This window comes from Melanotaenia boesemani, chromosome 3 (assembly GCF_017639745.1).
Source record: "Melanotaenia boesemani isolate fMelBoe1 chromosome 3, fMelBoe1.pri, whole genome shotgun sequence".
NCBI lineage: Eukaryota > Metazoa > Chordata > Actinopteri > Atheriniformes > Melanotaeniidae > Melanotaenia > Melanotaenia boesemani.
This window is the reverse complement of record NC_055684.1, coordinates 17,620,511-17,644,340: the sequence shown is the minus strand read 5'-3', so window position 1 is coordinate 17,644,340 and position 23,830 is coordinate 17,620,511. Positions and strand designations below refer to the sequence as shown.

The following is a 23,830-nucleotide window of genomic DNA, read 5'->3' as shown; positions in this document are numbered from 1 at the left end:
GCATGAAGTGTGTGCTGTCAGCTGCCTGGTGGACAGAACCCATCGGCCTAGTATTGAAGAGTTTCTGCATTGCTGTCATTCCTGCTGGGGGTAGCTGATAGCACCACCGAAAGGTAAGGCAGTGGCTTCCTGTCCTTTCTGCAGACTGGCCTACTACATTTAAAGTAAGTTTAGTTTAGCAAGATGTAATGTGAAAGCGTTGACAGTGAAGTTGATGTTGTGTATTGTGATCTGTGGACTGTGTGTGGTAACTGAATCTACAGGTTCTTATTTAATACCTGACAAGGTAAGATAAGAAAATCTTCTGTTTATTTAAATCAATATCTCACACTTTTAATATAAGTGCTTCTTCTCTGCCGGCTTAGCCTCTCTTAAAATGGCTGGAATATTTGGACTGTAATTCAACACCACAACTCATTCTTCTTTTTTGTCAAGTGATGTGATGATGTGGGCTTTAGAAACTATCAGCAGTACATTCACAATTTGTCATCATTCACACTGTCTGTTCTCAGATGGCAGGAGGAATCTTCTCCAATTTGGGTAATCTGTGTGATGTGGATTGTGCTAATGTCCACCCCCTGGTGTGTCACCTGTGCCACGAGCAGTACAAATCTCCATGTTTATTGGACTGCTACCACATCTTCTGTGCCCGCTGCCTGCGAGGTCGGACCAATGACAGCCGTCTCAGCTGCCCCCTCTGTGGGTAAGACATAGCATTTTGTGGCTAGTCAAACTCATTTAAGGATAAGCTCACATAGGTTATGTGTTTTTCTACAGCACTCTTTAGCGGGATTTGTTGAAGCTAATTTCTAGATTTATATAGTTTGGACATCAGATTTTATAAAAACCCCATCAGGCTCTTCAGTTGTTGTTTTAGTGGTAACAAGGTGTGGGTGGGGCAGGTCTGAGTGACTAGAGCAGCTGCAGGGTCCTCCCACTCTTTTATTTAATATTTGGCATCAACACGGAAAGAGGGCTGCAAGTTCCATTAAGCCCAGTCATATAGCAAACAAAGCATACTGGTATTTGGTAGCAGTGCCAGCAGCTTAGGGTAATCAAAAGCAGTCACATAATACCAATCCATTTCATCCCTTGTTAAGGAAGAACTTGAGATCCACAGTCACCTTCAGGTCTACAATATCAACTTTCCATCATTCAAGCCAGGATGTATAGAAGAGGTTAGCTTACCTTCCATAACCCTCTTTAAAGTTCCACATGATGAAGCACTTTAAAACCCACATCATTCTGACTGCTATATCAGAGCTATAATAACTGCATACACTGATGAGCCAAAACATTAAAACCACCTTGTTGAGCAGGTCTTTATTACATTTGAACTATTAGGACTAGGTCCTCTGGTATACCCTGTGGGGTCTAGTATCTGGCAGTGATGGTTTGGAAGATCTAAGGATTGGGTTTGTGCTGACCTTGGGCTCTTTGTGTTCCTCTACTCTGCTTGTGCAGTTTTTGCACTTGATGTGAGGTTGCAAATGTCATCTGAATAGCTGTTAGGTCTGCCAGTGTAACAACATATACAGTGCCCCTGCAGAACATCACATTCTAACAAGAAAATATGTTTTTTACTTTAACTGACATGTTTTAAAGTTGTGGTGAATCTTTATATAAAAAAATGGCTGAACTTTAAACAGTTTCAATTTATATCTGATTCACAGATATTTGATATTTACCTGGTTTGTGGTAAGTTGTGTTTAAAAGCCAGCAGTATATGTCAAAGTCATAGCAATGCAGGGTTGTTATCCAAACAATATGGTACTGGAACAATTCAGAAAAACCTAGAAAATATCATTTTATGGAAATAACACCAGAGGCACTGAGTTTCTGTGCTTTATTGTATGGGTTCAGAATAGTGGAAGCCACTGCCTGATACTGTAACTTCTATTTTCATCTGCATCTTGCTAACAGCTGCTCACTCAACAGCTATTTAATCTAGGAATTCACTACTCGGCTATTAGTAGAACACAGTAGAATCCAGCTGCTATGAATACTAAATAATACATCTAGTGCTGCTGGAGAGACCATCCCAGCAACTCAAATCAAAATGAGGTCTGTTATGGAATATTTTAATCTACCGCAGCAGAGTTTAGCAGATACATGCTTGTGTAGTCATTTTCAACACTTTTTAATTGAATCAACAAAATTAAGTTCAGAATACAGTAAATGCTTGTTATCAGAAACAAATTAAGACAATTATATAAAACCAGAGCTGACAAATTTAGATAAGAGCTATACTGTCAATAAAGGCAACACTATTTTGATACTATAAGCTTAATATTTTCAGTGTGGTCTTCTCTAACCAGTGATAACAGCGCCATCTTCTGGAAACCACAAAAAATGCAATTAATTTAGTTTAATTTATTTTTATTTAACACAGAATCCACATTAATACACAAATTAAGCTACTTTTATTCAATGCTTATTTTCACTATGCGTTTAGACAACTTAGAATTCCTCTCACTGCTATAGATGTGAGGCCCTTTGGAAGTAAAAAAATTACCCAGTTTTTAACTTAAAAACAAACTCTAAAAATGGCACAAAATATGGAGCATTGCAACTATACTGGGTTTATGCCAAGATATTTTTCATTTTGAACTCATATAGTCATTTTAGTTGCTTTGTTCTGTTCAGTTTTCCTCTTGGTATCCTTCAGTCTTCATATCATTCAGACCAAGCTCGTCATTCTGTTCAAATGAGCGAGTGTACTTCTCCACAGTCATCTCAGGATCTGGTTCAGGGGCATATACATTTTGCAAGTAACTGTTTCCTGCTGGATCATCCAGAATGACGTGGACACTCATCCCTGCAGAGATAATCTTGTCTATCTTTTCACCAAACTCGTTCAGCTTCTGCACCCGGTCTGTGTCGCTGCTGTCACCGCAGACAAAGGGATTTTTAGAGACGGTCAGGTCTTTAATGTCTTTCAGCAGGCCCTCCAAGGTAGTGAACTTCCCACCCAGAGCTGCCATCCCCAGCTCAAACTCCAGCTCAGGGATGATGACAGAACACGTCTCAGACTTGAGCAAGTCTCGAGTCATGTCCGAAGGGTCTGTGACATGCAGGGTGATTTTGGTGCCGAGCTCCTCGGTGGCTCCACCTGATTTCACCTCATTGGTCCGGTGGCCACAGCTGTCACAATTAGTGGCCATGATGACGACCTCCTTAAAGTGGGGGATCTGGACAAGTTTCATGTTGGTGGAAGCTGGCGCGTTGCATTCGGGGCAGTTTGTGTTGAAGACCAAAACCTCATTTCTCATGGTCTCCAAGTCATTACCTGCCGATTCTTCATTCAGGTCATCATCAGCTCGTAAACCAAGCTGCATATCCTGCTGGATCGTCCTCTTGAACTGGGACACGGTGAGAGCCTCATCCTTTTGAGGGGCCACTGGATTTTCCACAAAACTGTTTCCAGATGGATCGTCAATCACCAGTGTGAATTCATTCTCAACTTCTTTTAGCTTCTTCAGCTTCAAGATGAATTCATCTATTTTGTCAGCCACCTCAGGGTCTGCTGCTCGCCTAACAGCCTGGTCCTGCTCCAGTCCTGAAACTGCCCGGTCTAAAAGACCCTCGATGGTAGAAAGTGACCCTTTCTGAGTAAAAGGAGGGATTTCAAAATCCAGCTCAGGGATTCTGGTGGTCGCACTGTCTGCTTTCACAACCTCTCGGTTCAAGTCCTGTTTAGATTTGACTTTCAGGGTGTAGCAAACACCCTGATCTTGAATCCGGCCCGCGGACTGGATTTCAGTATTTGACCAGCCGCAGTTAGCGCAACTGAAAGAGCTGACGATTATCTCTTTGAAGAATGGTATCTTGGTCAGTAACATACGTGTCGTACCGTTTTGGTAGCAGTTCATACACAGGCTCTCGATCTCACTGGGCTGCCAGTCTTCATCGTCGGCACTAATATCCTTGAAAACGTTGCCTCCCCGAACATTTTCCTCAGAAATAACGGACATTTTTTGCGAATAATATTACTCTTGAAATGAGGAAAAAGTCAGCTTACATGCCCTGTTTAATGAGAAGATATAGCACTTCCGAGAACTTTCTAGATAACAGACTGCCAAGCTCTACCGACACCACACGCTTGTTTCACCGTGTCTGACAGACGCTTCCGGGTCTTCTTCTTCTTCGATGAAGGCGGTATTAAGATCTCTGCTGCCCCCGTCAGGTTTGTAGCAACACTACACCAAAATTATTTAGCATTTTTGGTTCTGAAATATCTGATGAGAAACATTTTTTAATTTTTACGTTTTCCCATTTTTTAAAAATTCTTTTAATATAATATTTTTAAATAAAAAATACTGTCAAATATGTTACCCTTTTTAATACTGTGATCTTCAAATTATTTTCTTTTTATTTTCTTTGCACCCAAATCATAGTTCAGAAAAATTTTGGAATTCACTTTTAGTTTTTGTTTTCATTACTCATTTTACCAGTGAAATATTCATTTTCAAAGCTACTGGATCACAGACCTGTTTATCTTTTTTATTTTTAATTATATTTATTAGTGGTATATATTGTATATAATTGCTGTTAGGTTTACAAAGTTATACATTTTTTTTCTACATTGTTCTCTGATTTTATCTTTCTATTTTTTTTAACCCTATATCGATCTTGCAGTCTGTTATGATTTTTAATGTGACTTCATCTTTTATTCAGTGAAACAGGCCCATACATAACAATAAACTAAAATCTCTCAGATCCCTTCTGACCACATTTCTCTACAAGAAAAGGAACTAAAAGAAACAAAAAGTAAAAAAAAAAAAAAAATCAAACTACAAAATTTTATATTTTTTATTTATCTTCAAAATTAAGATATTAGTCGGTTTAATTTCCTATACACTTGTGTAATTTACATGTCATCTTATTCTTTAAACTGTTTGTGCTCGTGGTAAGTTATGCACATGTGCAAATCATAATCTCAATTTTAGAACAAAAAACACAAAACTTGTCTTCTGTGGGAGTTTAAAGGTAAAATAAACATTAGTGCAAAACTCAGTACATAATTTGCAAATATAAAAGGTGTGGAACTAGAGAAAGGACATTTGTACAGAACAAAGGTTTTTTAGGTCACTTTCGTTTATAAATTCATACAGTTTAAATTATTACTCAGAGCTTTCAGACTTAGAATGAGCATATTAAGATAAGATATTTGCTAGTTAAACTACCTTTTTATAATGTATTTGATGGTTTCGCTAAACCTATTCAGTGTTTCATTGTCTTTCTTTGTCATAGTTACCATTCAGTAGTAAAAGGAAATCACACCCTCCCACCTGAGGATCGTCTGCTGAAGTTCCTTGTTGACAATAATGCAGATGCTGAGGAGAAAGTGCAATGTGCGAACTGTGACCAGGAAGGTAACAAAAAGGTACAAATTAACAGGCATTAAATTTCAATTGTTGCTGAAGAGGACATCCAGAAATTTATTTGGCAATTTCAACAACTTCTGTCAAATAATATATATTAAATCTTAGCTGGAAGTCTTGATGACAACAGATTCCCAATAAGGAGGAAGGGAAAGCAAACTACTGCCCCATAAAATAAGTCCTGTGCTGCTGTGTGGGGCATAAAAGAGAAATAAAGGGTTAAACAGGGGAGCTATTTTTGTGAACCATTAAATATTTCTGAAAGGGAGGGTTTATGAACCTCAGAATCTGTCTAGTCCAATGAGTTGGTTAATGGAAATGAGTGTAATTAGGTGACAATTCATCTGATACTGAGCACAAATTTAATCTGTCTAATGAACCCTTTAAAGCTCGACCCAAGAAAAAAGAGGGGAAAACAAGTACATTTTTAATGTCTGAAATCTTTATTTGGGACTTTAAAAAAAATGTAAAAAATAACTAACAAATATTTACATGACTGTCATTTAGCAGACATTTTTTTCAAAAGTGGTTAGACAGTACTGCTAAGGGCATAAGGACCCAGCTAGAAGGTGTTTATATCCGTCCCCTGCGGGACTCAAACTCTGGTCTCCCGCGTGGGAGACAGATGCTTTGCCAAGTGAGCTGTCCAGCCATTTTTTGAATATTTAACCTTTGTGAGATGTTAAAATTATTGTAGTACATTATTGTATCCACCAGGGGGCAGAAGTCAAGTATAAGATTTCGTACAACAGGGTTTTGAGTCAAGTTTTTACCATAAAATGATGCAAAACTTGTCTGAAACTGTGTATATGATACATACAGCATTATAGGGTTAAGTCATCCCAGTGAAAATGAAGAATTTTAATTTAATCTTCTCAATCCACATTGATGAAAGTGTCAGTTTTTAAATGATCAAAGTCCAAATTTTTAAATTCATCACAGACATGTAATATTTGAATTAAATACAGTTTTTTGTATGTTTTAAGCATACAAAAGCATCAACTTTCTTTTTATCTGCTTGTGTTCAGGACACAGGGGTGATGTACTACTGTAACACTTGCAGCCAACCACTCTGTGCCACCTGCAGAGAGCTGACACACAAGGCCAGAATGTTTTCCCACCATGAGATCGTATCGCTGGCCAAACGCACCAAAGCCAAACACAGGAAATGCTGTGAGCACCACCTGCAATTTACTCCAGAAGAATGATATGCTAACAAGGATGGTTCTTATGAGAAGTTCTTGTTCCTCCTCCTCCTCTACTAAAATTTTCTTTGCTTTATCTTAAACATATTTACAAAGTGACTGGTATTTTTTGAAAATAGTCAGACATAGTGTAGTTTTTAAACTTTTGTCTGAGAGAAAGCTCCCAGTTTTATCTTCCCACCTGTGTTCCCACTTGTCTGGAGCTTTTTATTTGTCTCAAGCATGCTAATTGGAATAACAGGGTGCTTTAACCCTGACACATCTGTGGGCTGAAGTTAAAAAGCATCTTTATCTCCACAGCTCTTCACGAGGAGCCCTACATTCTTTTCTCAACGGAGAATAAGTCTATGCTGTGCATCAAATGTTTCAGAGACATGAAAGTGTAAGCAACATAAAATATGATTGTCAGATTATCCTTCTTCCTCTGTAATAAATACGTTTTTTTTTTTTTTTTTCCTTCCACAGAGAGAGTCGGGCTCATTGCATTGATATTGAAACAGCTTACGCACAAGGGTGTGAGATGTTGGATCAGGCTGTGCTGGTAAGACACTCTTGTCTGTTTATCTCTATTTTTATGACATACAAGGCAAAAATGGTGCACAGTACTGAAAATGTACCAGTGACACAATCTAGGTGAGCTTTACTGGGTTTATTTGTACAGTTATATGCAAGTAGCTTCAGCTAAGATTACATATAACTGTAACTAGCAATAAGCCTCTGTGCTGTAGGTGGTGAAGGAGCTACAGACATCAACTGGAGAAGCAATCCATCTGCTGAGGGCAATGATCGGAGAAGTGGGTCTCAATGTGGAGGAAGAAGAGACTGCGATTTGTAGTCTGTTCAACAGTTTGCAGGTTATATGGGTATTCTTTTTCCATAATCATGGGCCGAAATATATTCTGCAATAAATGCAATTTAATCTTAAGTAGTCAAGACACATCTGCAGACATACCAACAAGCTAATATTCACGTTTTCTCTACTTCTTAGGATGTTAGTCTTTGGTCTAATAATCTGGGGTAACTTAAATGTTTTCTGCTCCAAACCTGTTTTAGATTAAGTTAAAACATTTTCCATGAGTGTTTAATCGGAATGGCACATCTCACTCGTCTAACCAAACAAAGTAAGATTTGAATGTTCCCAGTTCTCAGCCATGCACACAGTTGCTGTGCCCTCTATCTGGCACCATTAGCGCTGTTCGGCCACTGGATGTCTCTGTTAATCTAATTGTGAGAAAAGAGTGCGTTTCCTTGGCACAATAAACAAGAGAGCAGAAGACACCCCACTTTTTCACAATCTTGAAAACTCATCAGGCATTAGAAGAGCTCAAGGCCATCTTTACAAAAGCGTGAGAAATAAAACGGGGTGCTTTCTTTTTTTTATTCAACAGGAAAAACTAGCAGAGAGGAAGAAGATTCTGCTGAAAGCAGCTCAGAGGTAAAATGAAATCCATTAGGATTGACAGTTACTAGATGACAATATACTTTTTTTTTCCTTTTTTTTGTAACAATGTTTGGGTCACAGAGGTATTATTCTGCTGTCACCATTTGACTTGAAACCTTTTTTCATTGTACCATATTGTGTTGTAGTCTGTTCAGAGGTGATGAATAGTGCTGAATAGTGCCCTGTTCACTGTGGAACAATCTCTATCTGCACTGAACACATTAAGGATTTTTATTTTTTACCAAGTGTTGTGCTGGATCAAAAAAAAAAAAAAAAAAAAAAAAAAGAAAAGAACTCCACTCAAAAGAAGGATTACAGTTTCCAAACCAATGTTTTCCAGCATGTGCAAGGATCAATTAAAGCTAATTGAAATGTGCTGCTGTGTATCATATGCAAGTTATAGAGTTACTCAACCGCATCTGTTGGACGGAAACGTAAAAGCTTTATGTAGCCATGAAATGTTTTTCAAACAGTACACAGCCTTGAGAATACAATTCCTTCTTCATAGCAACCTTGCAAAATCTCACCTAATCAGTAGAGGTTTGCTCTTGCAGAGATACGGCGATATAGTGTTTAGCATTTAAAAGTTACCTGGCAAACCAGGTTGCAAAAGCATCCAGTAAGTAGCCAGCCACTGGTGCAATAAAATAATCTAAAGATAATTAAGACAATTATACTTTCCTCATTCATTGTCTGCTTTATGCATGCCTGTGTGCAACTGAATGAGAGCAATTTTGTGTGGTTGAGATCTTTATGCGATTTTTTGTGACCAGTGTCCTCCATCTCTGTCTGCCTGTCTCTTCATTGCCTGGAAGGCATCCAGTGGCTGGGTTCCCAGAAGGATGTTAAAGGCTATTTATGTCATGCTTTGTGTGTCTGTCCCTCCAGTCTCTGTCTGTGTGTTTGTTACAAGAGAAGACAGATAGATTAGCTCCTGGAAATACTGAGTATCTTTATGGTTGCACTTCCTGAGCTGAATCCTCTGTGTATTATGGAATGAATGTGTTGTCTTACCTATTTGTTTGTGTGTGTGTGTGTGTGTGTGTGTGTGTGTGTGTGTGTGTGTGTGTGTGTGTGTGTGTGTGTGTGTGTGTGTGTGTGTGTGTGTGTGTGTGTGTGTGTGTGTGTGTGTGTGTGTGTGTGTGTGTGTGTGTGTGTGTGCAGTCAACATGAGGAGAAGGAGAAAGCGCTAAAGGAACAATTGTCACACCTTACCGCCCTCCTACCAACACTCCAGGTAAAAGCAGATAACAGATAAAACACACCATTTATAATACCACATTTGCTGCGGATATATCATGAACTGTTTTATCATGAGAGACAGGGCTCAGCCTTAAGTTAAAGTATAGATACAGCAATGTAAATACATCACAGTTTAATAAAAAGTATTACAATACTGATTAAACAGATGTGAAAAAGTGTGGGTATATAGCTTGTTGGAAAATAGAAACCACACTCGCTCCAACTTTTTAGTTTACCTCCCTTATGCACTCTACATTTGAGCTAAGATAACACATTATTGTTTGACATATCAAGACTAGACTTAATTTATAAATGGTTCACCCTCAGATATTCATTAGCTTTTGGATTCATAAAAAGCATTTAGATTTCCCAGAACTAATGTATCTGAGTTCATCACAAAGAGCTCTTTTGATGACTAATGTATTATTTCCTCACCTCCAGTCACTGAGGATCTTTCTGAAACTGGCCAGTTTGCTGTTTCATGGGGATCTTTGAACGTCAGCTGACTTTATTAAAACAAAAGACAAGATTAATTATTGTAGCTGCAAACACTTTTTATAAATTCAGCTGCACATGGTGATTCTGAATGGCCCTCAATACAAGGCATTGGGTAGCATTCACAGCTGCAGCTGGTGATGCTAAAACATCAAACAGCAAGAAAAAAACAGGGGAAGACTTAGTTTATAATTGCCTCTTCTCTTTCAGTTTCATATCCAGCTCAGTTTATTTTAATTAAGCAGACTAAACACTGCATTGCCTTTTAGATTGATAAATAGTGTGGTCACAACATTTTTGTTTATCTGGGTGGTTTTTAAAGTCCTGTGTCATGTCCTGGATGTAAGTGGTTCTATCCTTTGGAACAGGAAAGAATTGCTGAATGTACCACAGTTTTTTCTGTTCTAGAGAAAGGGTTTTTGCAGCCTATAGAGAATAAAAAAATAAATAAATAAAGAAAACAAAATGGTGGTAAGTCATGTTTATCTAAGTGTATTTCTACTGTAAAAGTGGGCATTTAAACATGCAAAGTAGTTGCACTTTTTGCACTTCAGTGATGCCTTCATTTGTTTATTTTTAGCCCAGGAGGTTTACATTAAACGTCTGAACTCTAACATTTAACCTGATGTTTTTAGGTCCACCTGGTCACTTGTTCAGCCTTCCTGAGCTCTGCCAACAAGTATGAGTTTTTGGATATGGGCTATGTAAGTACAGCGACATAAAGCATAAATGATATCTTTATGACAGAGGTGCCCAAACCCGGTCCTCGAGGGCCACTGTCCTGCAGATTTTCCAGTGTTTCCTGCTTCAACACACCTGACTCAAATGAAATAGATCCAACAGCCTATTAAGTTTTGCACAATGTCTCATCACTTTGAGTCAGGTGGTTTTGGAGCAGGGACACATTGAAAACCTGCAGGATTGTGGCCCATGAGGACCAGAGCTGGCCACCCCTGCTTTATGATATACTAAAGTGTAGGAACATGGCAGTGCTAGTTAGGAGTAAATGAATGGGTAAGGAGAAATATGAATGAACAGAATAGACCCAAAAAACCAGTGATTAGCTGGACAAACAAGAATGAATGGATTGAGCAGAAGATGACATACCATGAGATATCATGATGTATACACACTTTGATTCTTTTCCAAACAACCATGAGTACACAGAGAGCTCTTTGTTTTCTGGGGAAGTTTTTCCTTGCTGAAAGAAAAGTTACTGTTGTTTGCTGAAGTGAATTGGTTTCTAAATGGAAGCTGTCCATCATGTCTCACTGAGGTCACTAAATCACACCCGGATGTTCTTGCTTACACAGCAACTCATGGAGAGGCTGAAGAGGATTGTAAAGCTCCCTCATCGACTGCGGCCAGTGCAGAGCAGCAAAGTGAGCAGAGCAGCGTTCATGCAGAGCTGAACAAGAACCCATTCAATGCAGTTTCATTCACTTCCTTTCTCTGTATAAAAACACAGGATCCATATTAAACTAAAGATTACAGGATACATCAAACATAGTTTGAATTATATAGCCCTTTTCTATATATAATATAAAAAGACAGACATGATGCTTTTTAACAGAGGTAAGCGAATAAAAAGACAGCTAAGGAAGGTAATAATGATGTATTTGCATGTTGTAATATAAGCTTATTGTAACCTATAATAAACTATTCAAAATGCTCCATGAAATTCTGAAACTGACCCTTTAGTGAAAGCACTGTGATGATTTTGCAGCAACAACAAATGACTCAAAATCTCTTGTCTTGTCAGCAGGCCTAATGTTAGGATAACCTTAGTGTTTTTGAGAAGAAAAAATAAATTCCTAGCAGCCAACAGAACAAATAGTAGTCTTGAAATTAAATTTTCTTGTAGGCTAATGTTCTTAACTTGTAAATTTCAGTTACGGTAATCAAATGCTCTTGGCAACACTGTCACCACATATGAATATGAATTCATATACATATGAATGAGAGAAACGTGGAGTTAGATGATAAATGGAGTATAAATCATAACATATCATGGCTAAACTGTCAACCACATGCCACCAGGACAGCTTTGGGGCTTCTTGACATGGAGTCTTCAAATTCTTCAAGCTCTACCAAAAGATATTTACACATTTGCTGTGTGATGGTTTTGATCTGTCATTTTGCACCAGAATTCTCCATGATCATTTGGCTTGAGATATAGGGATTAAAGAGTTTTCTGTCACTCTAACCTAGACCTTTTAAAACTTTGTGCATCTCCATGGTTATAACTTGATCTTAGTGTATTTTGCAATTTGCATCTGCACCAGAAGCCCTGCACCAAGCAGTATTCAAACATTAGAAATTCACATTACTTTATGTAATTTTTCAGTATTTTCTTTGTCCTTTTTACTTTTAATGATGAGATATTCATTGTGATTTGGTGTACGACTAAAATGACTTTATCTCTGTTAGATCAACACAGAGTATAGAAGCGAGTTTGCTCGCTGTCTAGAGCCTCTGCTGCAGATAGGACCGCGGCGCCCTCCTTCTGTCACTGGTTCCACAAATGTCGTAACAAGGTAAGATCATTTACCTTTGCATCCCTGCCCCTGCTGCAAATGAGTGCAGTCAATAAGTGATTTCTTCCACCAGAGTTTTGTTTTCCAATGCACGTTTTGCTGCCTGAATATGTCAGCGGCATCTTTTGGATTTATTACAGAAAGCCAAAAGTCTGGACAGAAAATGTCACACTTGTTAAGCATCCAAACATAAAATCCCCAAATGGTTTGCGAGTACAGATGGAGAGGAAAGGAGGCGCCATGCTGAATCCCACTATGTCAGTTATTTGGTCTGTCTGGAGCTTTGTACTCTGATATGTTTACGTAATTCACCTTGTTGCAGGGGGTGTGAAGAGGGGGGATGCAGGCCATCCCGATTTAGAAAGCCCTGGTGCTGGTGTAGCCAGATAACGTTTAAGTGATAAATGGATGAGTTCTTCCATGTGGCCACATTTTCTGTATTATTTTCAGTTTTATTTAATGTGTCGCATTAGCAGAAATAGTTTCAGGATATACTGTTAGTCTCTTGAGTTAAATTTGATCAAATCTATAGTAAATACATGCTGTTTAGTAAAACATTGCACTACCCTTGTTTTAGTTCTCAACAAACTGCCCAGACTAATGTTTTTCCACATTTTTTCTTTAAGCCTGAAAACTAATGCCAGTGTACTGACAACTCTTCTTTCCAACATGTTTAACACCCTGTCAGTGCAAGATGCAAAGGGGGCCGCCTGGCACTATTTTTATCGTAATTTCATAGAACTCTCCAGGATTCAGCTGTAAGTTGGCACATGGGAGTGGTTGGGCTGTTTTGTTCCTGGCCACTGATGTCACTGCGTTAGCAGGGGTAAAGTCTTTAATTGGCATCACTGCTGTCAGGACAGACGCTAGTTGTGCGGAGGATGACGCATATGATGGAGTGAGAAGGATATATGTTTTAGATGGGTCTACTGTTGTGTCAACTCTGGACAGAAAGGCAGGAGGAGCAAAAGTCTATCAGATCTGAGGTAAATTTATGTTTATTTCATTACTATTGTTTGGATAACTGCAATTTTGTTGATTAGGAGCAGCAGAAATGTGTTTTATAACCTCAGAATAAAGAATAAGGTAAAAAAGTAACCTAAAATTCCATTCATCACATCCAGCTAGATGAAAACTGAGTTGTTTAACAGCGTTTTGTGGACTGAATTGGATCAGAGACAGTGTTATCCTGGCTTTCAACTCCATTTCCTTAAATTTCTATTAAATCATCAAACATTGTGAGATGACAGTGGTAAACATGTGTTTGACTCTACAATTGTTCCTACTTAGTTCACAAATGAAAAAAGGAAATGGTTTGTCATTAGTGCTTGATAGTTAGGAGTACCACCCTGCAGCTTATTGCTTTCCTCTGATGCTTCCTCAGTGGGTGTCTGAAAGCATTGTCCCTGCAGGCATTAATGTAGGATGCAAATCAGGCTAAGATCAGTGGACAGCCAGCTGCCTTGTCCTGTTCTTATCATGATTTAACAAAAGAGAAGATAAGTGAGGAGCTACAGACATGTTTTTTTTAGGCATGGTAAGTTTATTTGAGTAGCACGTCTCAAGTACAAGACAATTCAAAAAGCTTTACATAAAACATAAAAAGCATTTTTGCAAAGGTGCAGAAGAAAGATTAAAAATTGCATTAAAAACAAAAATAAATAAAAAAAATAAATGAAAAGAAATTAAATATGGACAAAAAAGCTAAAATAGAATCAGATAAAACACAAGTGTGAGGGATGAACATTTGTTTTGATAAAAAGCAGCAAATAGAAGTTTTTAACCCTGATTTAAAACTGATGAGAGTTTCAGCAGACCTGCAGTTTCTAGGAGTTTGTTCCACATGTGAGGAGCATAAAAACTGAACAGTGCCTCTCCATGTTTAGTTCAGACTCTGGGAACAGAAAATAGACTTTACCCTGATGAGGATCTGGTTGGTCTATAACGAACCAGAAGATCCTGAATGTATTTTGGCCCTAACCCATTCAGTGTTCTGTAAATTAGCAGGATGATTTTGGCATGAAGTCAATTCTTTGAAAAACAGGAAGCCAGCGTCAAACTTTTAGGACTGGAGTTGTATTGTCTCTAGTATAAATGAGGCCGCTTTAGCACCGTCAATGTCTTTAGCTTGCTGTGTTGGGATACAGTGTGGATGCTCAGTGGATGTTTGTATGGAAACGTGAGATGGATGCAGCACACCTCAGCCACTAAATAACAGCTTTCTGCAAGTTATAAACTGCTGTGTAAGGCGTGAAGCCAAGACTACATTCCTACTTAAATCCAAATTTGATCTGTTACTTGTTGAACTGATTCAGAAACTCTCTGAAGTGATGTTAGAATTCTTAATGATAGCAAGAAGTCATGATGATTATCAGCTTATTTCACGTCTGCTTTTTGACTTGACATTATTTTCCAATATATGAACTATATATATCATATATGCTAGTACAGTACATACAGCTGTACTAGCATACGTGTGTATATATATATATATATTTATCCCATTGTGGTATTTTATCAGCATCACAAAATGTGGCTTGAATTACATTATTTATCATAATTAACACAAATTACTTTTTTTGTACCCAGCTTAAAAGCAAGCTTCTACGGAAGCTAAGAGCGGCCATTATCGGCTATTCTTTATTTATTTGTTTAATCTCGAGATAATGAGTCAATTTACTGAGTTTCTCGAGATAACAAGAAAATTGAAGTGTGCTCAAAAGTGTGAGACAACAGATCAAAACAAACCCCATGACAGCTGATGGGAGGGGCTACAGTCATGGTGTAGATGTTTAATTGTGTAAATGAGTGATTGGTAAAATTTAACAGTCAGACAAGAGGCAATTTCAGCCTTTGTAGGACTTGATAGAAGTAAAATCTGATGTACTGATCAGTGATGGATGTTGCTCAATCTGACGTCAGCTTGCCTCCATTGATGTACTGAGGCATCCCAGTACAGAACAGCTCTGAACTGGGATACCCTTTTGATCCACCAGTTGAGGTATTGGGAGAGAAGAAAATAATGGCTAAGCTCTCTCTCTCATCCCCACCTTTCTCGAGATGACGAGATAAACTGCGAGCCCGGTCACTCTTGGCTTAAGCATGCTTCCTTTTTCGTTTCAGAAAAAGAAAATAAAAATGGAACTGGTTCGTGTTATCTGTAGGAAGTAATGTATCTAAAGCAAACACAAAGCAGAAAGGGAGGAGCATGTAAATGTTCAAAGTGATGTCTAAGTGAGAGGAGAGATAAAGTCATAAATATTGTCCCTTCTGTTCAGGCTCCAATCCCCTCTGTCTGTAACTTGCCGCTCCCCTTGTCTCAGTGAGATGCCACTGGGTTCAGCATTTGGGCGAAGGCCCACGTCTCACCGTAACATCTGCACCAAGGTCCTTTTGGCTGAAGGCAAGGAGACACCATTCACTGAGCACTGCCGTAACTATGAGAACACCTACAGGGTGAGTGAAGGGTGTAACCCAAAACCACAATAAAAAAAATAGAAAATTTTCCCAATAAATAAAGGAGCAAGTCTAATTTTAATTTTCTTTATCTGTGAGATGGAAAATAATGTGAACCTGTAAGATCAGAAGACAGAACTACAGCTTATTTTAGTTTAGTAAGATATTCTTTATTGCAGCAGCTTCTTGTCTTGGGGCTAACAGAGAGTTTTATATCATGATGACGTACAAAAAGGTCAGAACTATAAGACAGATGCAGAGCAACCAAACAACAAAACAATCATACTTAATAAAGTCTACTAACTTATTTTGTGTGAAAGTATTAATCACTGTCATCTAAGCTTATTTAGACTTTTACTAATCTCCTTGCAGATGTTGTCAGCAACATTTTCTTTTCCTTTTAAGTTACAGGAGTTGAAAACCTCCTCCTGCTTCCCATGTCTTGACTAGACCATTTAAATTTAAAACAGCAGTGTTAGCATTTTAGTATTTTTTTTACTTCTATTTAAAATTCCTGTTCAACAAACCAATAAGAACAAAGAAATGTTAAAGATTATGACTGTTAAGTCTGTTAAAGGGAGGGATTGTCATCTATTGGGATACACTTTGCATAATTATGGAAGTATTTTCTAAATGTTTTACTATTTATAAACTTGAATTTGGCTGCGCGTTGGTTAAACAGCAGCAGCTGCTTCTTTTCATGTGATCTGCTGCAGTAGATAAATAGTAAAGCAGTAAAAATGCAGCAACAGAAATTCCTCCAGGAGCTCACTTTTAACCTATCGAGAGAAGCAAGTTTTTTGGTGCTCTGATGCATTTCACCAGGCATCTGCCGACCCATCATCTTAAAGGAAATGTCTTTTTGTGTGTGTGTGTGTGTGTGTTTACAGAGTCTCCAGACAGAGATTCAGAATCTGAAAGACCAGGTCCAGGAGCTGCACAGAGATCTGACCAAACACCATTCCATCATCAACACAGACAAGATGGGAGAGATCTTGGACAGATCGCTGCACATTGACAGTCAGATAGCCACTCAGTACTCCACTGTGGAAACAATGAGAGTCATGTTTGAGGAGGTGTGTCAGCTGGTGCCTGACCTTTACTTTGAACCTTAGAACAAAATATTATGTCATTTATATTGGATTTACTGATATCTCTAATGAGCCAGTTTAGACTGGATACAAACAGAGAAAAGGACAACAAAAAGTGGAAAAATGTCCTCAGTAAACCGATTTGTAGGTTTGCTTCATCAGCTCACTTTATAAATTTCCTTCACAGATCTGGGATGAAACTTTTCAGAGAGTCACTAATGAGCAGGAAATCTATGAAGGTTTGTTTTCAACGCTAACAGCACAAATTCACATTCGCTTCTCATGTTTTTGTGTAACATAATTGTCTTTGCTCACTGACTCCAGCCCAGCTTCATGACCTGATGCAGCTGAAGCAGGAGAACTCGTATCTAACTACTATCACCAGACAGATCAGTCCCTACATCCTGTCCATTGCCAAAGTCAAAGAGAGGCTTGAACCCAGGTGCGGTATTCTCAAACTCCATAACCACCATCCAGTCCATCTTCAGCTCTATTTGTTGATTCTAAAGTTTCATGAAGCATAGGGTAGGGTGTGTATATTGTATATTGTGGTGTTCATTATCATGACTGTTGACACAGTAAATGTCTTTATTTTACTTTACACCTGCCTACACTTTCCTTTTGCAGTTCATATTCAACAGACCAGCTTAACATAAAACTAAAATAAAAATACTCCCTGAATAGCATGACTTGTCACTTTTATTCAAAAATATAACATCACTACTGCATTGGTAAATGAGTAAGCTCACTCAGTCATGGCACAGAAACTAGTCATGACAGACAGAGTTCACAGTGACTTTCTTTGAAATAATGCAAGGAGCCAAACAAGGTAAATAATAAGACAGATCAGCCATATACAGGAAATGTATTTCAACATTATCCTTCATTTTACATTTATATAGGAAGTTCACATACTCCACTTAAGGGATTAACAACCTCTCACAACAACACGAGGCTACTTTAACCTGTCATCCTGTTATCATTCCCGGTCTGGATACAAACTGTCACTTCTTGCTGGAAGGCAGAGTGCAGCTTTATTTTTCCTAAAATATAAAGGTTCCGACTGTATAGAAATGTGCATTGATAACCTATGTAAAAAAGAAGAGAGGAAAAAAAAATGCTTTTATGATGATTGATAATCCTTTTAGGTTTCAGGAGCCGAAAGAGCATCTAGATGACCGCACAGAAATAATGCTGAAAATCTACGAAGACAGCACAATAACAAAGGAGAATGGAGACAGGTATTATTGTGTGCTCTTTTCGAGTGACATGTTACTTTAAGGAACCACCACAGGACAAAAAAACTTTGTTTTTCTACTTTATTTGATTTAGTAAGCATGAAGAAGTAATTTATGCAAATTAACAATAATATGATAATATATAATGGTCCATTATAATAAGTATAATAAAAACCAACCAGTGAACATTTCTTTATATTTACCCTAATTGTTGGATGTACAAAATGGTCAAGATTTTTTAGTTTTAAGCATGAAAATGGCGATGTTCTTTAGATGTTTGTTTGCGTTGGGCTTTGGAGTGAAGCTCCCCATTTATTTTCATTGACAGCAACAACCAGGGTTGTATCAAAGACCAAGACAGAGACAAGAACAGTCGCCCACTGATGCTGGAGTCCAGGGAGAGTTCTGTCAAGAATAATCGTGCAGGCAGGCAGAGGGGCCCTGTGGAGATGGCCAACAATAATGAAATTGCTTCATAAACACCACATCATTTGATTTCTGACCACTCCCCCACTCTCTGCTGCAGTGGAACATTGTGCCTTAATTCAGCCATAACAATCCCAGTGTGGAATGTGACTTCCCCGGCTGTCCTCATACAATACAACACATGACATTTTCTCATCAGCTGGGAGCTGTCAACAGCTCCAAGGTGAGCCCTTGGATTGACACTAACTGGATGTACATGAAGGCCAAAGACTCACAGCTGTCAAAGCATGACGCTGACAACCTCCTTGTTTAATGGGGGCTAGGATAACAGAATCATGGCAAATTATTTTGGTGTTATTGAAGAACCAAGGATGGTCTTAATGAAAGAGTAGGGTGAAGACTATGACCTCACTGGATTGTTTCTTTATTTTCTTTTTTGTGTTAATATGACTACATTGCTTAGTGTGAATTATCATTCTTTCTTTTTTAAGTGTGCATAGAATTACTTTTTGCACATTCTATTCTTTGCATAAAACATTTGTGGATGCTGGGGGTGGATGATGGATGATGGCCCATGTTTGATTCCCCAGAAGATTGTTGAACCGGTGTGACAGCACGTATGAAACACTCAAATGCAATGATGTGTGTGTCTTTCTTGGTGTCAGCAGAAATTGCATGTTGATACCTGTTATGTGTATCATTTCATGCATCAGTGTCCTTTTTAAATAAGGCAGTGGGGTGTCTGTGGTCAGTTTTCCCTGCAGTTTCTACATCTACATGTAGAAGGTAGGATTGCAGATGTGTGTAAAAGCCTGAACACACCCAGCTGCTTTAACCTGGAGCTCCTGCTAGTACATTTTAGACATAATTCTCATCCTTCCTGCTGTACAAGGCGCCATGTCCTGCAGTGTGAAATATATAGCTCTTGGTCTAGCTCTCTGTTTTCTCATACTGAAGTTTTAGATGCCTTCTTTAGTCTTCTTTTGGGTGTTTGCACTGTTAGAAAGTGGTAGGAAACTTACTTTCACTCTCCCCTTTCCCTGGTTTCCTTCCTATGCATCTTAGTTAAACGGTAGTCATTTAAACAGTTTTTGTTTTTTTAACCCGACAGGAGGTGGCACATAAAGGTCTTTACTTTTTACCACAAAGGTGTGTAAAACAATATCAGGAAAACATAGAATTTTAAATCATTAGAGTAAGTGCTTGCTGAGTGAAAATAATTTTTAAAGGACTTCTTCTTCTGCAGGGAAAAACTGCATGTCTGTGCAACACAACTTTGTACAGAACAGTGAATCAAGGTGAAGCCTCCCCACCTGCTACCAGGGCAGAAACGAGGGTGGCCCCTATTCTTGGCACAAGTACGAATAATAATGAAGAGGTAGACTGATGGCCTCGGCAAACAGAAGGAGGAGGTTATTTACATTGCACAACCAGAGTTAAAGTGGGTTTCTTCAGAGCCGCCACTTCACAGGAAATATTGGGGTCACAGTGGCCTTAAGGAACATTCTGACTCTGCAGAGGAGTCAGAGGTGTAGATTCATTAAAAATACATTTGTGACAGCAGAGTAACAAATAGCTGTGCCTGTGCTCTGGGTCCTGTATCCCCTCCCCATGGTCATTCATCATCTGCGCTCATCGAACTACTGCTTGGTGTTCATTATTCTCTTTTTTTCTGACTATCTGCTGTGTTTCCTCACCCACTGTGTGCAGGAGGGGGTATAAAAACAGTAAAAGCTATATCTCTTCTTGAAAAAATTTATTTTAAGCGTTAATGACACACGGTTCCCATTTCTTTAACAGTCAGAAACACCTTTGCTCCATCCATTTTCCAGCAGGTAGCAGGCGAGACACTTGATAGGCTGCAAGAGGAACAAAGCCTAATTGTCATGCAACTGAAAAAAGAAAAGAAAAAAAAGCTGGAAAAGAAAGACAAAGATACAACTGAATGAAAGTTTAATGATCTAATAGAAAAATTAGGCCACTTGAGAAAAATATGGCATTAGGATAAATGCAATTAAAGCAAATAAGAGCACATTAATGATGAAACTGCAAAGGAATATATAATAAGACTAGAAATGCACTTAAGTCTTAATTATGCTGCATACTAAACTACACTTTTATAGCAAAAGAAATTCAATTCGCTTTGAAGATTGACTGGCTAAAGATGCATTACCAGGTTAATCATGTTAAACTAAATGTTCTAAATAGCTAATATTTAATAATAAAAGTCGGCTATAAAATCATAGGAGAACATTCTTATTCCACAAAGAATTTAACAATTAAACTCAATATATTGAAGCAAAATGCAAGAATGACTTTGCTTCTGAATCTGTTTAGTAACTGATGCACTTGTCATAGTAGGTTGATTTGATTACAGTGACTTGTTCCAGGACAAATTGAAAATTATACTATGGCTTGTGAACACACATATTTATTCACAATGCTACCATGATCACAAGAAGACCCTATATGTTTTGCTCTATAATATGAGAAGACAGTTTGTAAATTTCTGACTTTTTCTGCATGCTTAAGGAGACCACATCCCCACAGAGTCAAAGCCCTTCCTAATAACCTTTTTTTGGGTGGTTGTTGTGCCAGATAAGCAGATAAAACCTGTCATTGAGGTGGTGCTACATCACAGTATGATAGCAACCATGAAGTGGTACTAATCTTTCATTATTATTCCCGATTATTATCTGTTCTCTGTTTTGTTTATTTTGTTTTTATTTATTTAAGTTAATTTTTGTTTCAATGGACTTTTTAGTTTTTTTTTTTTTCTTTTGTTTGTTCTTTGGTTTTTGGTCTTGGCTTGAAAATTGCACCCATAATGAAGTAAGTATATCTCTGCAACCACAAGGCCTATTTGAATACTTTTGGAGTCATGGTAAAGATTTGTGAGTTTAATTAAGATGTATAAATATCAGCATACAGTATGTGTTACTGGTGAAGACGTAATGAAGGTAGTACAAAGCTTAAATGAAAAAAGTCCACCTAAAAGGAAAAACACTTTCAGGATGAATGTGAATTCCCGTTTGGAATGATGCAGCTGTTGCTCTGACTCTGTAAAGTGAAGCAAACCTCAATTAGAGAGATATCAGTACAAACATTTCAGATAAGGTCTCCACCTTATTTTCTGGACCTCATATTTTATAATTTACATTTTATCTTTCTCTTGTGGCTGTTTGACATCAGAATTTCACAGCATTTAATTATGTCACGCCATTTCCTTTCAGCTGTTATTTGTAATTATTTAAGTTATTTTCTTTGGTTTTCGGAATCAGCTCTTTCGTTAACAACAAGGTCTCTGAACTCAAATCACACAAATGTTTCCTAATTATCATAATCAAACTAATATAGCTTTGCAGAATGAATGTGACTGTGAGGCCCAGTCTATCTTTGCTTTGACTCTTTCAAGAGAACACTCAAGAGACAAGAAATCTACTTTTTTTAAAATGGTGTTTTACTTTGTTTGATATTTTTCCATCAGATAAAACCAGTCCTTCCCAAAGAGCAGGAGGTTTGTTGACCTGATCTCTGCTGGTCAATGCAGACTTGAGGGCAGTTGGAATCAATTTTGATGCCATTATCGCTGGTGACAGATGCATGAGGCCTCAGTATGAAAAGGTCAAGCATTGAGAGCGTCCTCCCTAGGGACTCAAGATGCTTGAGGCATAAAAATGTTGTTCCTAAATCAATTTCTTACATAAACACTATTCTAATCTCTGTTTCTAAGCACATCTGCTTCCTGTAGTTTCCCCAGTGTTTGTCACTAAGTGTTAATAAAGTTGTTCAGAATAAAGTGAGTGTCAATTCATCACTTTCGTGTCCAAGATCTTGAGGTCAGAGCCATAGATGATTCTCCAGGTGCATTCAGACACATATAATCTGAAAAATGTCAATATTCTGTCTCACCCACGCCGCAAAGCTTATAATTGACCCTGGAGTCGCTCTGAAGGTCACGTTTTTACCCTCATCCTCTCTGGTATTTGGAAATAAGTAAAAAAAAGAAAGCATTCTATTTGCATTTTTCTTAATAATCATTAATTCATAGTATTTAAATATGCAAAGATATCTTGGGGGCATGTTTTATGTGAAAGTTGGTTGTGTTTTTTTTTTTACTGAGCTGTTTCTCTTTGAAAATCAAGAAAGACAACATAGAAGACTGTGGAAGAGGGAGTGGGGACCATAAATTGTGAATTAAGGCTGTGGGACTGTGATTCTTGTTCTGATCATTTTGAAGTTTGACAAGATAAAGAGATAGGGTACTACAAGAAACTTGCAGCAGGCTGTAGGTCTTGATGCTATTTGAACAATTATTCATTGTGAGCACCACAGCCAAGTCTTTCAGTGCACAGCAGATTTTCTGTATAAAAATGATAAAGGACTAAAGACTTTTCTATTTGGTCGACAACATTACTCACTGAAGGAAAAATAAATTTAATTCCAGATTTATTGGTAAGCTTTACGCTGAAAATAAGACATTTCTTATTGTGTTTGGAAGCACGCACATCTGAAGCCCACGCATTTATTCTCTCAGACCTCTCTGGGGGTTGTCACTAATGCAATAACAGAGCTGACAAATTGAGTTCCTTTTACTGCATCGAGCCACAGTGGCAGCCAGTAAGCGTGTCCTTGACTCAGAGGAATCACAGGTGTGAGCCTGAGGATGTGTCAAAGCTGCATGCATGCAAGACTCCAGAGAGGCAGCCCAGCAGCTCCTTATTAATCAACAGCTTGTTGAGCTGCTGGCCATGCCCTCCTCCCCCAACTCCTTCTGTGCAGCTCACCTTCATCCCCCCATCTTCCTCCTCCATCCCTTTATTTTTTTTTTAGAGCCACAGTATCCATCTCTGAGCAGCAGCTCAGCATAAATAAATTATTAACACAGGTTACCTTTTAATTAAATGTCGCACTAGCTATGCTCAGTACTGGTTAAAAGATAATACAATGATTATTGTTAATATTTTGACAGGTGATTGTTCTCATTTGCTTTTGGCTGGGTTAGAATAAACACATTGCAACATATGAACCATGCCATCAGATATACAACCTGCTGTTTTCTGACATCCTTGTGGTTGGCACACAGTACGTAGGCTAGCAATCTGTGGATGATATGACATCAGTTCAATTTTACTATGCCGTCATCTTTGTTTGTTTGGGAGTTTGACTCCTTTATTGTCATGGACTGGATGCAGGAGACAAGGTAGAAGGACTCAGAGACTTTACAAATGTTGCAAAATAAAACCTGAAACCAGACAGAATTAAAAAATGACAAACGACCAGAAAACTAAATGAATAGACAACAACAGAACAAG

The 23,830-nt window shown here is 38.2% G+C and overlaps 2 protein-coding genes across 2 annotated transcripts; one reads left to right on the top strand and one right to left on the bottom strand.

Moving 5' to 3' along the window:
- Positions 1–497: 497 nt before the first annotated feature.
- rnf207a (ring finger protein 207a) lies at positions 498–22,485 on the top strand. Its single transcript, XM_041980947.1, has 17 exons — positions 498–703; positions 5,254–5,386; positions 6,413–6,557; positions 6,890–6,971; positions 7,055–7,130; positions 7,318–7,443; positions 7,978–8,024; positions 9,195–9,267; positions 10,403–10,471; positions 11,081–11,149; positions 12,198–12,304; positions 15,583–15,760; positions 16,651–16,836; positions 17,039–17,090; positions 17,176–17,293; positions 18,000–18,092; positions 18,418–22,485. The coding sequence occupies exons 1-17, from the start codon at positions 513–515 to the stop codon at positions 18,566–18,568; spliced, it is 1,896 nt and encodes a 631-aa protein (XP_041836881.1). The 5' UTR covers positions 498–512; the 3' UTR covers positions 18,569–22,485.
- zpr1 (ZPR1 zinc finger) lies at positions 2,368–4,115 on the bottom strand. The gene has a single exon (XM_041980948.1). It carries the CDS (start codon positions 3,972–3,974, stop codon positions 2,643–2,645), a length of 1,332 nt encoding a protein of 443 aa, XP_041836882.1. The 5' UTR covers positions 3,975–4,115; the 3' UTR covers positions 2,368–2,642.
- Positions 22,486–23,830: the final 1,345 nt, after the last annotated feature.